This window comes from Choloepus didactylus, chromosome 1, assembly GCF_015220235.1.
Source record: "Choloepus didactylus isolate mChoDid1 chromosome 1, mChoDid1.pri, whole genome shotgun sequence".
NCBI classification, from domain to species: domain Eukaryota; kingdom Metazoa; phylum Chordata; class Mammalia; order Pilosa; family Megalonychidae; genus Choloepus; species Choloepus didactylus.
In genome coordinates, this window is record NC_051307.1 from 203190463 (window position 1) to 203209526 (window position 19064).

The following is a 19064-nucleotide window of genomic DNA, read 5'->3' on the forward strand; positions in this document are numbered from 1 at the left end:
GCCTGTGCGTCCCCGCCTAGGCCCCGCCCCCGGCTAGCGCGTCATAACTCTAACCCCGCACAAGCTCAGCCTCCGCCCCTGGCTCCGCCCCTGCTGCGCCCGCGCTGGCTAAGCCAGGCCCCGCTCGCTGCGCGTCACAGCGCCGATTCAGGATAGGCCCCACCTCCCACTGGCTCCGCCTCCTCCCGCTCCTGCTGGGTACAGGCCCTGCCCCCGCCCTACGCGTCACAGCCTCTGCCGGGCGCGAGTCCCTCCTCCAGCTGGCTCCACCCGCACCTCGCCCCGCCCAGGCCCAGGCTGGTCCCGCCTCCGCTCAGCTTCCGCCGGCCTCCAGCCCCAGCCCGGCGCGGCATCGCTCAGGTGAAGCTTCCTCCTGAAATTTGGGCCCCACCCTGTGAAATAGCCGCCCTCGGACAGACACCAGACCGGGGTGAGAAGGGGCTTTAACTGTGCCCTCAGAACCCCAGGGCCTGCACATTTTAAGCGCTCAGTAGACAGCTCTTGAAGTAAGAATCAGGTCTGCTTTATTTGCGGGGCTATGCGGCGCTAGTGCCTTGGAGCGGATTCAGGGGTTGTGCGGGGCTGGTTACCATCAGCACACAGTAGGAACTCAAAGACTCCACCTCTGGAGCCAGACAGCCTGAGTTCGAATCTCGGCTTCTCCCCTTCATTCCTGGATGGGCAACTTTGAACACAGTATCCTTCCTGTGTTGTGCCTCAATTTCCTCACAGCCTTGTTGCTAAAATGCTTAGCACAGAGCTTAGCAGAGAGTAGGTGCTTGGTGAATGCCAGCTCTTGTGATTTCTGCAATTTAAAGACTGGCTTAGTGTCTGGAGCAGCCTAGGACCCTGCTGGATGGGTGCCTGTGGACATGGAGCCAATGGTGTTTCTCATGGCTCTGGCTTCTTATGTGACTATTCCTGGCTGTGAGCCTGCGTGTGTGTGCTGGGCTGTGAGCCTGTGACGTTGTGGAGTGTACTCCCGACTGTGACCGTTTGTGTGACCATGCCTGTACCTGAGAAGGCCATGGCCAGGCCCCGGGGTGCACTGGGTGCTCAAGGTGTGCATCTCAGTCCGTGGCCAGTTATCACATGCCCTGCTGCTCACACTGTGTTCCCCTCCAGCCATGGTAGCAGTGACATTTGAACTCCACAGCCATCCGTGCCTGATCTTCAAGTGACAGGGCACCCCGCAGGGTCAGGGGCCCACCACCAGGTGTGAGTTGGATGGAGAAACTGGCGGGGTTGAGGATGAGGAGGGCTTCGGAGTGGCTGGAGCGGCGGGCACAGCGGCCATGCCCAGAGCACAAGGCTTGACTGCAGAGGAGAGCCCCACTGGTCACATTCAGGATGAAGGGCCCCAGCCTGGTGTCCACATACTCCTTGATGGCCTGACATGATTCCTGGGTGGAGAGGGGAGAGCATCAAGGACACCACAGTTGTGCATGGGCCCACCCGGGGCATCAAGGCACTTGTTTGCCGGCCCATCCAGCCAGGACTCCCGGGATGGAAAGAGTGGGTCAGGATCTCCCCAGTCAGTCTAGAACCCCCTCCTTGGAACCTCCCACCTGGGGCCTAGGCTCACCTTGGTTCTTGTGTTCTCCCAGCTCACCCAGAACACCACTCCTGCTGCCCCCTGGGCCACACTCTCCCCCAGGCTGTGCTCCAGCTCCTCCTGGGAAAGGGGACAGCAGGGCTCAGTGGGGCCTCCCTCCCCACCGCAGATTGTTGCAACACCACTGGGTTGGTCATATAGCTCGTAACCCTCACTGGGGTGCTCGGGCCCGCCAGCCTGTCCCCCTTAGACTGTGTCACCCTCACAGGCATGGACACAGCTTTCTGATGCTGAATGCCTAGCACAGAGCTGGGCACACAGGCACTCGACAAACATATGAATGAATAGATGAAAGTGCTACCAGGCTATATGGTCCCAGTCACAAGACCGTGCAGTGGCAAGGTGGGTGGTCTCACAGAAGATGACTTACCAGGGGCAGGAAGTGGTTTGTCATGTCATAGAAGATCTGGACATAGGGCAGCACTGGCAGGTCAGGGTCTCTAGCACCTGAGGCCACACGGAAAGCCTCACCCAGGCGGTGCCGCACAAACATCTGGGCCTTTCCTGTGCCCTCCAGAGCAGCAGGCATATAGATGCTGGGGTAGAGGGCTCGGCTCTGGTTCCACAGCCATCCCAGCTGGTCGTTCTGGGAACGGATGCCTGGTGAGCACTGGCCTGTGTAGTTGGGGCTTAAAAAGTCATAGTTGTAGCAGTCAGGGAAGCCATAGAAGCCCCAGAGGCCACGAGGCCGTAGTGCCCTCCCCAGTTGGAGAGTGCCCGCCATCCAAGCTTGTGCAGCCCTCTGGAATTGATCCTGGGCTGCTGCCTCCACCAAAGGATCCAGCCAGTCAGGGTGCTGCGCCTGTACCAGTGCCCGTGAGCGCTGCCGATAAATGTCCTTGGCATCCCAGTTGAAGGCCCAGCGTGGGCGCCATGCCTCCCAGTCAATGACTGCAAGTCCTGAAAAGTCAGGTGCAGGCATGGCAGCCAGTATGTCCTGGAATGTGCAGGCCAGGTGGTTGTCCAGGCTGGCATTCTGGGGCAGGCCACCAAACACGGGCTCCCCAGCAGTTGTGTAGTAGGGGTAGGTGCCCAGTTGGTAGCTGTAGAAAATGGTCATGTCAGGGCCACGGAAGGTCTGCCCCGGGTTGGCCACCACATCAAAGATGCTGACATCCACGTCCACACCGTGCCTCTCGAGGCACCGCTGGGTGTTTGCATTCCAGATGGTGGTGAAGGGCTGGTTCAGTACCACGGGGCCCCTGGAGCCTTGAGCCAGGCTGAGCAAGGACAGGAAGAGAGCGCAGACGAGCAGGAGGTGAGCTGCCATGGCACGAGGAAGGCCTAAGAGAACCTGGTCAGGGGAGGCAGAGCTGAAAGGGGGGCCCTGAACCCGCTGACCCCTGTTCAGGGCAGGCAGGTCAAGCCCTTGCTCATTAACCTGCCCCTGCTCTGATTTCAGGTAAACATTGACCTGCAGGGCCTGGATCGAGCAGAGGGCAGAAGACAGAGGTATGGAGGGGGGCCATGCCACTGGAGGCTCTGCCCTCCGCCTACCACAGGTCCGCCCATGTCTTCTTCCCCAATGACCACAGAGGCTGTGACGTTTACTCTGGGAAGGGCAGCCAAGATTTAGGCCCTCAGCCCCAAGGCTGACATGACCAATGAGGGTCTTTGCTATCCCTCCCCCAGGAATCCCAGCCAGCCATTGGAGGGGATACTCAGGGAACAAGGACAGGTCAGCCCAGCCTTCCTGCACACCTGCCCGTCTGCCCTTGTCCCTACTGACCTCAGAGCTGAAAGGCCTCATCCTCCAAACTTCCTGATCCCAGAGTGGGGGCCTAGGCAGGGCCCGGCCTGGTTCTGTTCTTCACCTCTGGCCTCAGCTGTACCAGAGACTCGTAAAGGAAGAAGCTGTTGCTGGAAACTGAGCTTCAGTGGGGGGACACCCCACCCAGTCTGGGAGCGGGCCAAGGGGCGGGTCCCGGGTCAGACTCCACGCCAGGAGGCAGGGCCACCTCTGTACTTCCAGTAAAGTGCCCTTGGTGGAGAGGGCGGAGAGGCTGGAAGCAGCCCCTCCCACCCCATCAGCGCTAGGGCAGGGCTTCTTGGCTTTCCTGGAGCTGCGGGAAGATGGTAGTGGTGGGGGGTGGGGCTGCCTGAGTGGCATACCCAGCTGGGCAGGCCTCTTTTCACTCCTTGAATCTGGTTGCCTTGGGGTTGTGTACACAGGGACTATACTTGCGGCACAGCCTCAGTATGACATTTGTGGGCCCCAGGCAATTTTGCCTTCCTGAGCCAACTTCCTCCTTGAAAAAAATATTTAAAAATATATTTTGTGACTGTGTTGGTATAAAGATGAATATAATCCAGACTGACTTCATTATTACATATTTTTTCTTCTGGTTTGTGAGAACCCTGGGCACAGGGCATTCACCAAGTGCCTTGAAGATTGCACACAGCAACTTGCGTGACCTAGGTCAGTTGAGGTTTGACTTATTCTCCTTGTAATATCAGATGCTAACTGTAATCTATACCTGAAAATACCTCTGAAAATACTGTTATCTCTATAATCCTCTCCTCCTCCCTGTTGACAATCAACCCCTCCCTATGCTGCACCACCAGGCTCCCTGCCTTATGCTCTCTTACCCATTGGAATGTTGAGCCCTTATAAGCAGCTTATTCAGCCCCCCAAAGTGTGGACTATTTCCATGTTGTGCTCTGAACTGGCCGCCATTCAGAGCAGCTCCTGAATCCATGACCTATAATAAAAGCTCATGTCTCAGAACGTGTCCAGTGTTTTCTTTAGTCCTTTGGCTACAAAAGCTCTCTTGGGCCGTGTCATGGTTAAAACAAAAATTAAAATTAAAACATTTTCATGATCCCCTAGAAGTTATCGTGGGCCCTAGGCCTTGTGCCTTCTGCGCATAGTGGATAAGTCAGCCTTGCTTTCAGGGCCTGTTTCTGAAAGGTTCTGTTTGTGAAGTCTGGTGAAGTCCCCATTATGTAGGTGCTGGGTCAGTGATGGTGTCTTTGGGAAGTCCCAGTTAGTGATCGTCTGTGCCTCTGCATAAACTCTAGTGGTGTGTAAATGTGTGCATGTGAGACCCAGTGCCTGGGGCTGGGTGTGTGTGATGGTCGGGTTCATGTGTCATCTTGGCCAGGTAATGGTGCCCAGTTGTGTGGTGAAGCAAGCACTGGCTTAATTGCTACTGTGAGGACATTTTGTGGACTTAAATCATCAGTAAATTGATTGCATCCATGACAGATTACATCTACAATCACCTGAGGATACTGCCTTCAGCAATGAGAGAAGTTTCATCCAATCCGTTAAAAGTTTTAAAATTACCACGTGTGGAATGGTTCTTGAGAAACAGAATCTTAAAAATGGGCTTTCTGAATTGTTTCTGGGGTTTTGGCAATTGGCTCTCTACTCTGATTAGATTCAAAGGCACTAATCACTCTATTTCTAATATTCGAGATGGCACTGATAGTCCTTGGCATGAGTTGGTAATAGAGATATAACACAAAATACCATGACTGGATAAGGCTACTCAAATGCTTATAAGAGGCAAGGCTCTAGGTGAGAGCATTTTTGACACCTTAACAGAGTTTTGTGGTGTTAAAAGGTACAATGATGTTGGCTGGTTGTTCCTAAATATTCTGGATACAGTTATAAAAGAAAGGGATGAGCTGAAGGCTTCAAATTTGCAACTTAAGCACCACATGAAGGATGTGGTTTCTATGTGTGTCCTGAAAGAAAATCTTATTTTATGTAGTCACAGATGTCAGATCTCTGAAAACCAGACACAAAGTTTCATTGTGTGAGTGGCAGAATTACAACATAAAATACATCACAGGGTGACTGCTGTTAAAGTGAAGGCACTGATTGGAAAGGAATGGGATCCTAAAAATTGGAATGGGGACACATGGATTGGTAATGACGGTGGTGGGGTCCTTGAAGCCCTAGATTCTGCTGAGTCTTTGGCAGATGAACCTGTAATGGTCTGCCCTCAGGAAACAGCTACCCATCTCCATCTGAAGGGATTAACTGTACAGTGCCTGATAAACCTGTCACCACCTCCCCTGAGGAAATAGCCCACACTCCTTTGTCTGGAGAGATTAATCCTATTTCACCAGATGAAATACTGCAACAGAATGCCCTGAGGTAATTGGCTTGCAAGACACTTCTAATTCTTCTTGTGACCCACCCCCACCACCCCTCTTTTCTTCCAGACCTATAATTAGACTGAAGTTCATGGGCCCTCTTAGCAGAGATTCTGGATTCAATGTTGTAGCTGGATGGGTTAGGAAGAGCTTTAACAGTTCCTTCAGGTGGTTGGCTGAAACATGGATCAAAAGTTGACTGACATTACCTAAGGTCGAAATGCCAGAAATGCCCCAGAGGGGATCCAAAGGCTTAGAGAGATTGGAATGTCAGAGTGGATTTACCATGTAAGACCTGCTCACTCACCCCAGGAATGTCCAGAGGACACATCTTTCAGCAGGACTGTGAGGAATAAATTTGTGAGACTAACTCCATCGTCTCTGAAGAGTTCTGTGGTCAGTCTTCTCTGTAGGTCAGATATTATTGTGGGAACTGCTGTCACTGAGCTGGAATCCTTAGACACAATGGAAATGACAGGATTCCAAGTTGCAAGAAGCCAAGTGGCAACACGTAATCGCCAAAGACAAAGTGGGTGTGGCTACCTTAATGGACAGCAGGCTCAAAGCAGCAGTCAAAATAGTCTGACTTGCAGAGACCCTATGGCATTGGCTAGTAGATCATGGGGTATTTAGAAGTAAGATAGATGGGCAGTCTACTAAATTCTTACTTGATCTGTGTAAGCAGAAGAGTTCCAGGTCAAGTGAACAAATTTGAATTATAGAAACAGAGTCATAACCCCTTAATTCCCAGATTTGAGATGGTTTACAGACCAGAGCCCTTGAATGAGAGAAAGGCCAGGTCCTCTTGGGGAAGGACCCTGTTACTTAGCCAAAATTTATACTGTTAATCTTCCTCCCAGCCTTCCCCAGAGACCCACAGCCTTTTACCAGAGTAACTGTGCCCTGGGGAAAAGGAAATGATCAGACATTTCAGGGATTATTAGACGTGGCTCAGAACTGATACTAGTTACAGGAGACCCAAAACATCACTGTAGTCCACAGTCAGAGTAGGGGCTTATGGAGGTAGGTTATCAATGGAGTTTTAGCTCAGGTCTGTCTCACAGTTGGTCCAGTGGGTCCCTGGACCCATTCTGTGGTTATTTCCCCAGTTCCGGAATGCATAATTGGAATAGACATACTCAGCAACTGGCAGAACCCCCACACTGGTTCCCTGACTAGTGGAGTGAAGGCCATTATGGTAAGAAAGGCCAAGTGGAAGCCACTAGAACTGTCTCTGCCTAGCAAAGTAGTAAACCAGAAGCAATATCGGATTCCTAGAGGGACTGCAGAGATTAATGTCACTCTTAAGGACTTGAAGGATGCAGGGGTGGTGATTCCCACCATATCCCCATTCAACTCTCTTATTTGGCCTGTGCAGAAAACAGATGGGTCTTGGAGGATGACAGTGGACTATCATAAACTTAACTAGGTGGTGATTCCAATTGCAACTATTGTTCCAGATGTGGTATAGTTGCTGGAGCAAATCAACACATCCCCGGTACCTGGTATTGAGCTGGCAAATGCTTTTTTTCTCATTTGCTGTTAGTAAGGACCACCAGAAACAGTTTGCCTTCAGCTGGCAAGGCTAGCAATGTACCATCACTGTCCTACCTCAAGGATGTATCAGCTCTCCAGCCCTATGTTATATTCTTGTCTGCAGGGAACTTGATCATCTCTCCCTCCCAAAAGACATCACACTGGTCCATTATATTGATGTTTTCGTGTTGACTGGACCTAGTGAACAAGAAACAGAAACTATTCTAGACTTATTGGTAAGGCATTTGTGTGTCAGAGGATGGGAGATAAATCCAACAATAATAACAGGGGTCTTCCACCTCTGTGAAATTTCTAGATATCCAGTGGTGTGGTGCATGCTGAGATATCCCTTCTAAAGTGAAGGATAAGCTATTGCATTTGGCCCCTCTTACAATCAAAAAAGAGGCACAATGCCATTTGCCTCGTTGGATTTTGGAAACAACATATTCCTCATTTGGGTGTGCTACTCTGGCCCATTTACTGAGTGACCAGAAAAGCTTCTAGTTTTGAGTGGGAACCAGAAGAAGTGGAGGCTCTGCAACAGGTTCAGGCCGCTGTGCAAGCTGCTCTGCTGCTTGGACCATATGATCCAGTGGATCCAATGGTGCTGGAAGTGTCAGTGGCACATAGAGATACTGTCTGAAGCCTTTGACAGGCCCTTATAAGAGAATCACAATGCAGACCCTTGCCATCCTATGTAGATAACTATTCTCCTTTTGAAAAATAGCTTTTGGACTGCTACTGGGCCTTAATAGAGACTGAACACATAACCATGGGCCACCAAGTAACCATGAGACCTGAGTTACCGATCATGAGCTGGATGTTGTCTGATCCATGAAGCCATAAAGTTGGGTGTGCACAGCAGCACTCCATCATAAAATGATATATGAGATAGGGCTCAAGCGGGTCCTGAAGGCACAAGTAAGTTACAAAAAGTGACCCAAATGCCCGTGCCTCCCGCTCCTGCCACATAACTTTCTCTTTCCCAGCCCACAGCAATGGCCTCTTGGCAGATTCCTTACAATCAGTTGATTGAGGAAGAGAAAACTCAGGCCTGGTTTACAGATGGTTCTGCACGATATGCAGGTACTACCCAAAAGTAGATGGTTGCAGGACTACAGCTCCTTTCTGGGATGTCCTTGAAGAGAAATCCTCCCAGTGGGTGGAACTTTGAGCAGTGCACCTGGTTGTTCATTTTGCTTGGAAGGAGAAATGGCTGGAGGGGCGTCTGCATGCTGATTCATGGGTTGTTGCCAATGGTTTGGCTGGATAGTCAGGGACATGGAAGGAACGTGATTGGAAAATTGGTGACATAGAGGTCTGGGGAAGACATATGGATAGATTTTTCTGAGGGGGCAGAAAACATGAAAATATTTGTGTTCCATGTGAATGCTCAGCAGAGAGTGATTTCAGCAGAGGAAGGTTTTAATAATCAAGTTACTAAGATGACCTGTTCTGTGGATACTAGTCAGTCTCTTTCTCCAGCCACTCCTGTCATTGCCCAATGGGCTTATGGACAAAGTGTCCTTGGTTGTAGGGATGGAGGTTATGCAAGGGCTCAGCAACATGGACTTCCACTCACCAAGGTAAACCTGGCCACAGCCACTGCTGATTGCCCAAACTGCCAGCAGCAGAGACCCACACTCAGTCCCCGTATGGCACCATTCCCCGAGGTGATCTGCCTGCTACCTGGTGGCAGGTTGGTTACATTGTACCACTTCCATCATGGAAGGGACAGCAATTTGTTCTAACTAGAATAGACACATACTCCAGATATGGATTTGCCTTCCCTGCATGCAATTCTGCCAAAACTACCATCTCTGGACTTACAGAATGCCTTATCCACTGCATGGTATTCCACACAGCATTGCTTCTGATCAAGGAATCCACTTCACAGAAAATGATATGTGGGAATGGGCATATGCTCATGGAATTCTCTGGTCTTACCATGTTCCCCATCATCCAGAGGCAGCTGGATTAATACAATGGTGGAATGGCCTGTTGAAGGCATCAACTAGGCAGCAATACCTTGCAGGGCTGGGGCGGTGTTCTCCAGGAGGTGTCTATGCTCTAAATCAGTGTCCACCTTTTAGTGCTGTTCCTCCCATAGCCAGGATTCATGGTGCTGGAATCAAGGGGTGGAAATGGGAGCAGTACCACTCACTATTACTCCCAGTGAGCCCCTAGAAAAATTTTTGCCTCCTGTCTCTGCAATTTTAAGCTCTACTGGTTTACAGGTCTCAGTTCCAAAAGGAGGAGTCCTTCCACCAGGAAGCCCACAATGATTCCACTGAACTGGAATTTAAGACTGCCACCTGGTCACTTTGGGTTCCTCACGCCTGTTAATCAACAGGCAAAGAAGGGGATTACTGTACTGGCTGGGGTGATTGATCCTGACTATCAAGGAGAAATAGGACTGCAACTAGTCAATGGAGATAAAGAAGAGTTTGCCCAGAAAATACATGAGATCCCCTATGGTGTCTTTTAGGAACGCCAGCCATGCCCTGTGATTAAAGTTAAAGGAAAACTGCAATAACTCAATGCAGGCAGCACTACAAATGGCCCAGAAACTTCAGGAATGAAGGTTTGGGTCACCCCACCAGGCAAAGAACCACAGTGGCTGAGGTGCTTGCTGAGGGTAAAGGTGACACAGAATGGGTAGTAGAGGGTAGTCACAAAACACGAGTGACACCCGTGTGACGAGTTACAGAACCGAGGACTGCAATGGTAGGAATACTTCTTCCTTGCTTTGTTATGAGTATGTTTGTATATGTACGTAAGGCAAATATCTTTGTTTTCCTCATCCCGTTATCACATGACATAAGTTGCGTTAGTTCATGTCATAGTAATTAAGTTATAGGATATCAAGTTTAAGAGTGAATGTTACCTAAGGACTTGTACCCTATTCTGAAGAGATTTAGTGTGTTTCCGGTTGTACACAGGACAGTTGATTACTGTTAGGTGAAAATGTATCTTACAGCTTTTTATTTGGAGATTAAGTATGTTTTAAGGTGATGTGCCAACTTGACAAGGGGTGGACTTTGAGAATTAAGCTCATGTGTCAACTTGACCAGGTGATGGTGCCTGGTTATTTCGTCAACTAAGCACTGGCCTGTTACTGCGAGGACATTTTGTGGACTTAAATCATCAGTAAGTTGATTGCATCTATGACTAATTTACCTCTACAATCAACTCAGGAGATTGCCTTCAGCAATGAGAGATGTTTCATCCAATCAGCTGAAGGCCTTAAAAGAAGTGATGACATCAGCAGTCAGAAGAGAGAATGTTCATCTCTACTTTAGCCAGCCAGCTTCTCCTGGGGAATTCATTGAAAACCTTCAGCCTGCCCCACAGAATTTGGACTTGTGCATCCTGAGTTGCATGAGACAATCTTACAAAATCTCAAAATCTTTACAGATACCTCCTGTTGATTCTGTTTCCCTAGAGAACCTTGACTAATTCAGTGTGTGTGAGGCAGTTATCTGTGACTGTGAGACCCCATGTTTGCATAACCCTGGGTGTGAACATGAGTCTATCAGTGACCACATGCTTGTTCTTTCATTTGGTTCAGAAGCTGGTTATTGAGACCTGCCAGGTGCCCTGGCCCAGGCTTGCCTACCAGGGTGGGGTGAGGGAAACACCTTGCCCCCACTCTGGTGAACGTGCTGCCTGGGTCTGCAGCCAAGCCTGAGCCACTGAGCCCCCCGGCATGGGGACAGGCTGGCTGGGCTGAAGAAGAGGGCCCAGGGTGCTGGGGACTGGGGGGTGTGGGCACAGTGGCAGCAGCTGCTGATCCTGTTCAGGAAGCAGGTCCCAGAATGATAACAATGCAGGCCCAGAGGGGCTGACACAATTCCCGAGGGCGAGGGAACAGGAGAGCACCAATATGGCCCCTGCCCTTTCTCTCCAAGGCTCCTAGTGGCTTCTAGAAATTTAGTGCTGCAATTGATACTACCTAGGAAACCAGCAGGCCAGCATTCATCAGCTGGCTCAGTCCAAGGGAGAAGCTCTAATGGTGGGACAGTAGGAAGCCCCCTCCCACCCCAGGGCCCCGCGCAGAGGCCTGCTCTTGCTGGCTGGTTTCTGGGCAGATTGGTGCAGGCTGTGTCTGTGTCTGGGGTCAAGACACCTTGAGGGTTCAGTCTGTCTCCTCTCTCTGGCTGTGCATATCTGAGGCCCCTGGGCCACCTCACAACCCACTCCATCCAGCTCACCCACAAGACCACTCCAGGCGTCCCTGAGTTGGACTCTCCACAAGGATGTCTTCCAGGTCCTCTTGGGGAAGTGATGTAAGATGGTCACAGGTTTGTCTGAAGGGTCACAGCTGTGCAGGGGAGGTTACTGTTGTGGGGGTAGTTACAGATGTTCCCTCAGTCCTCAGGGATTGTGTCACAGATGTTTGGGGGAGTTAAATTTTGTGTGTGTGGGGGTATCACAGCTTTGTACACAGGGGATTTCCAGGTATGCAGGGGTCATAGCTAGGTGGGGTCACAGCTCCTGAGGTTTCAGCTGTGTGAAAGTCATACATGTATCTGGATCACCCGTGTGAGGTTACAGGTGTAGACAGGCAGGTGACAGCTTTTCTTTCCTTGCCCTCCCTCTGCTACGCACCCCCATCCCATGACTACTGACTGATCCCTAAATCTCTCCAGTCCAGCCTCTATCCACCCAGCCAGGAGCAACTGGGAACCACTCCACTTCCTTCTCCTCTCCATTCTCTGCCCATCAACAACCAGAGGGATGAGGCACTGATGGCTTTAACCTGAGCTGATGGTGGTCTGGCCGGGCTTGCTTCTCTGGGGATCTGCTTCTCTGACCACACCAGACTGTCATCCCCAAGAGGACAGGGGTCTATGTCTGTGTGGTTCACAGATGCATCCCCAGCACCTAGCCCAGCACCTGGCACGTGTCCTCAGAATTTACTGATCGGGGAGACAGTCACTGTCATTGGACAGTCAGGCTTGGGACTGCCCTAGGGTTGCCCCCCACCTCCATGCCTCTGCCTGCAGCCAGCCCCACCCCAGCCCCGAACTCTAAGTCCTTGGCTGAGTTTCCACAGGCTGCTGCCTGTGCCGGGTTCCCTAGCATCAAGCTTACTCCTCGCCTTTCAAAACTCAACGTAGAAAGCATCTCCTTGGGGATGCCTCCTGAGCCCCTGCAGCCAGGCCAGTCAGTCCCCACTCTGGGCTGCCCTCACCAATCAGTTGTTTCTTATGTCTGTCTCCCCCGAGTCAGTAAGTTTCCGGAGGGCAGGGCGGGAGCCAGGGATAAATCATCACTGACACAGACACGGGGACCCTGGGTGTGGGTTTGATGGCTGAGAGACCTACCCAGGGTAATTCCCATCGGAGGCCAGGGTGGTGAAGCAGGTCAGAGTGGTCTGACTGCTTCAGCTGCTACTTCTCTCTCCTGGGACAGCCAGGGACTAGCCATGCCCTCCCAGGGCAGGAAAGAGCTGACTTCGAGGATGTTGCTGCTCCCAGGTTCAGGATGTCCCCCCTCCCCACTAGTCAGGCATCTCTGTAAGGGGACAGGCAAGGGACCTCAGGGTGCAGATCCCAAGCCCCCTGCCTGGTCCCACCCATCCCCCAGACCCAGTGGAGGGTTGTGACCCAGGCAGGGAGAGGTATGTGTGGCTGGAGTTCACCCTGCTTGGGAGTGGAATAGGGGAGTGGCCCTTGCCTGTGGGAACAGCAGGGAGGGGTGGTCTGGCTACCTGCCCGGACAGGAAAAACCAAACATCCACTTCCTCCCTTCTCCTTGGGTGGGTGAAGTAAGGTGGCTGGCAGCCGCCCAGCTTGGGGTGCAGGGGCAAATGCTGGAAGCACGATCAGCCCCATCTCTCTCCCAGCACTGGGCCAACCCCCTTCCAGAAAAAAGGGAGAGAGCAAGGTCCTTGGTGCGGGGTGGATTCCTCCACCCCGTGACTCCCAGCAGGGCAGCCACAGACTGCACAGTCCTGGGCCCAGAGACCCAGGACCCAGCAAATGCATTTAATGGATGAGAAGTCCTTGGCACAGGGTCTCGTAGGCAGAGACAGAGCCGAGCCCAAACCTCACAGGAGAGCCTGGAACCTCCCTCACATGCCCTGGTCAAGGAGCAGAAGAGTCCAAGCATGAAGCATTTGTTTTATATTTAATTTACAAAAGAGACCCCAAAATAATAATAATAAACTATCCAGGGGCAGGGGAGTAGGGTCAGGCCCTCCCCAGCCCAGCTATGCCCCCCTTTCCCCTCTGGCAGGGAGAGAAGGGGCCTCCCAGGGGACTGCCCCTCCCCCTTAGAACAGGGGGGTGACAGCTGGTATGGATGCCTCACTGGGCATCTCGGGGGCTCTGCCCCTTCAAACTCATTTGTCCACCCACTGCAGGCTCCTATATGTCTGGCAGAACCCTTGTGGCAGAAGCCAGCTTGCCTCGCAGCTGGGTGGGAGACACCTACAAGGACCAGGTGAGGGACAGAGCTGCCAGAGTCAGCAGGCCAGGGAGGTGGGGCCCAGTGCAGGCCCAGCCGGCACCCTCAGCTGCCCGCCTGCGGTCCCACTGGCATTGCTCACCACCCCAGCCCAAGTAGCACTGGCAGTGAAAGTGCGTCTGCAGATGGTCTTGGTCGGCCCGGGTGAGCTCCCCCTCGGGCCGCAGCTGGGGCTCGCCAGGTGCACGGCCAGGCACCAGGCGGAAGCTGCTGGCGCTGAGGTGCAGGAAGGCATTGGCGCCTGGGTCGCGGCGCACGCAGCGCCCGTGGCCGTGGCACTGGGCCCAGCTGCAATACTGGGCGGCCCAGGACACATTGACCACGTAGGGGACAAGCAGCTGCGTCAGGTAATCCTTGAGGTACTGGCAGGTCTCCTGGGGGAAGAGGCCAGGAATCGGGTCAGGGTCAGCTGTCCCCGCCCACAGGCCCAGATGGAAACTCCATGTCCACGCTGGGTGACTGTACCTTCTCTTACCCACATGCATGTGTGTGCACATGTGTACATACACCTGCGTGCCTGAGCCCTCACAGTCCCTGCTCCTACTGAGAGGGGGGTGAGGGCAGAGACCGGAGCCCACCTGGGCAAGCAGGGGAGGTGAGACTCAACAGTGTTCCAGATGGTGTTTACACTTTCCTGGGAGCGAGATGAGGGTGCCCTCCTTCTCTGTTGGCACCAGGGAAGCCTCGGGTGGGAGACAGACAAGGGGCAAGACTCGGCTTGCTCACCTTGAGGGTGGCAGCCAAAGGCCCAAGCCTGTTCCTACAGACTCAGCTCTGGTGAGCCCGGGGGGCCTCACTTACCGTGCTGGTGGTGTACCCTGCATCGCCCCAAAGGATGACACCAGCTGCGCCCAGGGCCGCGCTCTCGCCAATAGTGGAGATGAGGTCCATCTGCATGGGAAGGGGACGGTCACTGGGAGAGACTCAGATGACGGGGAGAAGGACAGACAGGTGCGCAGGCCCCAGCCTGCTCTGACCTCCTGACCCCCAGCTCAGCCCTCCCCTTGCTGGGGGTCAACACTCTACTCCTCACTCCCAGCCAGGATCTCCACCCGGGATGAGTGACAACATCTAGGAATGAGAAGACATCACATAAAAATTAATATTTCTCAGTTCTTTGGAAAGAACTAAAGTTTTGGAACAACAGGTATTTATTTCCATGAGGCAAGAACTGCCTGGACACAGCATTGCTGTTCTCTTTTGATGGAGCAAGAATTTTTTACTTAAATGTTTAAGCTCACTTCCACCCTGCACTTTGGGTCTCAGTTTCCCAAACCAAGGGTACATTTGAGCCTGGGGCATACCTATTGGGATGGATGGACTTCACAGTCAGAATGACCAGGTCCAAGTCCCTGCTCTGCCCTGGATTTGCTGTGCTTTGGGCAAACCTCTCAGCATCTCTGGGCCTCAATTTCCTCATCTGCAAAATGGGGATAATGAGGCCACCCTCTCACAAGGTTGCAGAGACCCTGAGGTAAGGGGAAGTAGAATAGCCAGTAAACTAGTGGGTGGGAGGTCTGTTGGTAGCCCAAACCTGCAGCAGTTCCCGAGAGAGGAGGAAGGCAGAGAGCCCTAGGAGGCAAATACCTCGCTGAGCCCCGTGAGCTTGCGGCTGTAGGTGGGCCGCGTGAAGACATAGACTGGGAGGACGTAGTTGGCATGGTGGTTGTGAGCCACGCGAAGGGCCTCTCGTACACGGAAGCTGACAAACTTGCGGCCGTGGGCAGAGGAGGCGAGGGTCTCGTCCAGGTAAACAGAGGGGAAGAGGGCTGTGCTCTCTGCCCACAGCCAGGCCAGCTGGTCGTTGCGGGCAACCTCGACGTCAGGGCAGCGGCCTGTGTAGCTGGCCCAGTTCTGTACATAGTCATGGTTGTAGCAGTCGGGGAAGAGGTAGAAGCCCCAGAGCTGCCTAGGCCGCACTGCCTTGACCCAGCGCAGCGTTTCCAGCATGAACTGCCGGGCAGCAAACTCAAACTCATATTGTGCCTGTTTGCCCACACGGTCCGGTGGCCAGTCGGGGTGCATGTTGGCCACCAGCTGGCGTGACCACCGGCGGTACACGTCCTTGTCCTGCCAGTTGCGTACCCATACAGGCCGCCAGTCCTCCCAGTCGATGACTGCCAGGCCTGCAGTCTCCTGCGTGCGAATGTAGTGCTCCACATGGTTCTGCAGCATCTTCAGGTGTGCCCAGAGGCTGCCATTCTGCGGCACGCCACCATGAACGGGCCTCCCATCCGAGTCAGAATGCGGATACAGGCCCAGCCGGTTGCGGTAGAAGATGGTGATGTTCTGGTTTACAAAACCCTCATTAGGCGAGGCCTGAACGTCAAAGGCCTTCAGGTCCAGTGGCACCTTGAGGCGCGGGCCACAGTCCTGTGTAGGGACGTCCCACGCGACCACAAAGGGCCGGCCCGTGAAGATGGGTGGTGCTGTGGGCTTAAGCTCCGTGGCCCATGCCACCGCCAGCACCAGGGCCAGTGTGACGGCGGGGCCTGGGCCTGCCCACATGCTGAGGGCTGCAGGAAGACTGTGTCACCTGCCTGGCACCAGTTCAGGAACTGGGAGAAGGGTAGGGGAGAGCAAGTCAGTCTAGAGAACCCTAGAGATGTCCACCACAAGGCCACACGCACTCCCAAGGTCCACGCTATGTGGGCTGCTGTGTCCGTGGCTATTTGGACCAAACATGGCTGTAACAAGTCTGGAAAACCACAGACCCCTGAAGGACAGGTGAAATTCCCTGGAAGGAAACTCACTGCCAGGAGCATCCAGCTCCTCTGCTAGGTCTGAGGCCCATCAGAGAATTGGAGAAATTGGTCTATGAACCCACTGCCCAGAGACTGTATTCCACCCAGCACATGGTTTCAGAGAGCCCTGAATCCCTGAGGCCTATCCTGCAGCCTCTGAGGAATTCCTGGTCTAGAGAAACGATAGCACTCAGTTAAGGCAGAGCACAGCCCATGCAGAGGCAAAGAAGCTGGAAGGAACTCAGCCGCGGAGCTGGTATCTGTGTAGCACCCGTCCCGCAGGAGAGTGAGGCTGTCAGGACTTAGTCTACTGCACGGACACTCTCATAGGCTGAGAATTTCGCCTGCCCTTCACGGGCCTGTTGTCTTCCAGACCTGTTACAGCCATGTATGGTCCGAACGGCCACGGGCACAATGCCCCACGGAGCGCGGGGACAAGGGGGGCGGCGGACCTCCCACGGCGGCGCCGGCCACCAGGCCCTTCCCTTCGCCGCCGCCGGGAGACCGCGCGCGCGCCCGCCCGCCCGCCAGGCGGGTCCCCGGCCGAGCGCCCTCGGCCTGGCCTTTGTGCGGGACCCCGCCCCCGCCCGCACGTGGGGCCTTAGCCCGGTTGGGTGGGGGTGGGGTCTTTGGGTTGCCCCTCCAGGCGCACCCTGGGGGTGTTCGGAGCCCAGCCGGAAGGTGTAGAACCTCAAGGCCTGCACCGCCGGCTCTCACCTCGCAAGGGGCACCGCCAGGATCCACGCCATGGCCACAGCTGCCCCGGGGCCAGCCCGGTCCGCTCCACCAGCTCGCCCCGGCACAGCACCTCTGCTGGCTCCGCCCCGCCCCGCTGCCCCTTTAAGAATTCAGCGCGCGGGCGGGCCCCCGGCAGGACTCGCGGCTGGGGCGGGACGGTGGGCTGGCCTCCAGCTTACCAGTCCCAGTTTTCGGCCTCCGGGGCCCCCAGACCCTCCCCCGGGGAACGTGACCCTCATCTGAGACCGTGAGGCCTCTCCGGACCGGGCTTCCCTTCGAAGTTGCAGCCGCGAGGGCCAGCCAGTCCGAAATTCTCCCCGCGCAGCCCGCCGCTGGTGGTACAGTCCTACCCCTCCGCGGCTCCGCCAGCCCCTTAAAGGGATAGGCATAAGAGAGGGGGGTGGTGGTGGTTGCGGTAGTGGTGGATGGGGGCGAATAAAGGACACGCTGTTCCCCTACTCTGCCACAAGGAGGAGCTGTGGGACCCCGAAGCCTTGGCTGGGGCAGCAGCGTCTCCCGCTCTGCACCCCCGAGTGTAGCCCTCAACCCTGGGGCCCCCTCGTGTGGAAAGGGGGACCGTGTCCAGCGCGGATCCCCAGTCCCCGGAGACAGTGTTGCCCCGCCCCCTCCGGACCGGTCCCCCTCCCCCCGCCCCAGGTTTGGAGGCAAGCCCCGCCCCCTTCCTGGCTGGGAGACGCGCCCCAGCCCTCGCCCCTTATCTCCCTCTGGAGCTAAGAGAGTCAGTGGTTGTCCTGGCAACCCGGGCCGCGGATCGCAGCGTGGCCGGCCGAGCCGGGGGTGGGAAGGCCCAGCAGGGGCTGAGAGGAGTGTGCCCTGCTGCTCCCGACCCCTATCACGGACGGGTCAATCCCTGGGTTCCCGTCCCTTTCTGCCCACCCTCTGGGTATTGGTTGAAGGTATGGCTGCCCCCAGGGCTCTCCCTTATCTCCGAGGAGTTGAACCTTTGCATAGATTCCTGGCCGGGCCGCAGAGAAAACCGGCCCGAGGGGCTCTCCGGAGGCCTCCGTCCGGTATCCTGGGGCCCATTCGCCCCGCAGGCTCCTCCCGGTGGGGAGCAGGCTTGGAGCTGGACGGGGCAAGCCTTATGAGAGACCTCTTCGCTTCTTCCTAGATGCACTCCTCCCTGCAGGGCTGAATTCCCCAAAGGGTTTGGATCTGCACCCCCAGCCCCTTCCTCATCCGGGATCCCGGGAGGAGAGGAAAGGGGCGTTGTGGCGTTCGCATCTGCCGAGGTGCAGATCAAGCTTTCTCGCCAGGCTCACCTTTGTAGGAGCCTGTCGGCCCAGTTAAGTCAGCGGCCTCCCTCTCCCGGGTGAGCCTCTTTCTCCAGGCCTCTTGCGCCAGCTGCTGCCCGTCGGGCAATCTGCCGGCGACTTGATAAACCCCATCCCCTCCCACCGGCTCCCGCCTCCTATCCCAGCCCTTTCTCCTGACTTCCTGCTGCCCCTTTGAGAGGAAAGGGCCAGGAACAGGCACAGGGGAGGGGACCGCCATGACCCTGTTTCCCTCCGGCATGTCGGGCTGGCTGGCTGCCCTCCCCAGCCTTTCCCTGACTGAGCCCTGGCCCCACCATCTGTACCAGGTGATAGGAAGGCTAGGGGCCCAAGTTCAGGTGCCAACCTTCTCCCATGACAACAGCTTCGTTAAGCTGGGTTGGAGGCTTATTCCCAAATCTAGGAGGGTGTGAGTGAAGGGGTGTTTGTGGTGGTGCTTTTGGGAGTCAGACTATTTTGGGGGTGCTTGGCTTATAGCCCCCCAGGGCAGGTGCCAAAGAAGGGAACCAGCCTGGGATGGGGGTGGGGGTGAACTTCCAGGAGCTGAGTCAATTT

General features: G+C 54.7%; 1 protein-coding gene across 6 annotated transcripts; it reads right to left on the reverse strand.

Annotated features, from left to right (window-relative positions):
* Positions 1-501: 501 nt before the first annotated feature.
* On the reverse strand, positions 502-18592 carry LOC119545577 (hyaluronidase-2). 6 transcript variants are annotated; one of them, XM_037851234.1, is made up of 6 exons: positions 18498-18592; positions 15320-16290; positions 14534-14623; positions 1986-2909; positions 1586-1675; positions 502-1403 (listed from the first exon to the last, which is right to left on the reverse strand). In XM_037851234.1, exons 2-6 carry the CDS (start codon positions 16238-16240, stop codon positions 1089-1091), a joined length of 2340 nt encoding a protein of 779 aa, XP_037707162.1. In that variant the 5' UTR covers positions 16241-16290; positions 18498-18592; the 3' UTR covers positions 502-1088. The 6 variants fall into 6 exon arrangements, with proteins under 6 accessions (XP_037707162.1, XP_037707166.1, XP_037707175.1 ...); XM_037851238.1 differs by lacking the exon at positions 18498-18592 and adding an exon at positions 17194-17766; XM_037851247.1 differs by lacking the exon at positions 1586-1675.
* Positions 18593-19064: the final 472 nt, after the last annotated feature.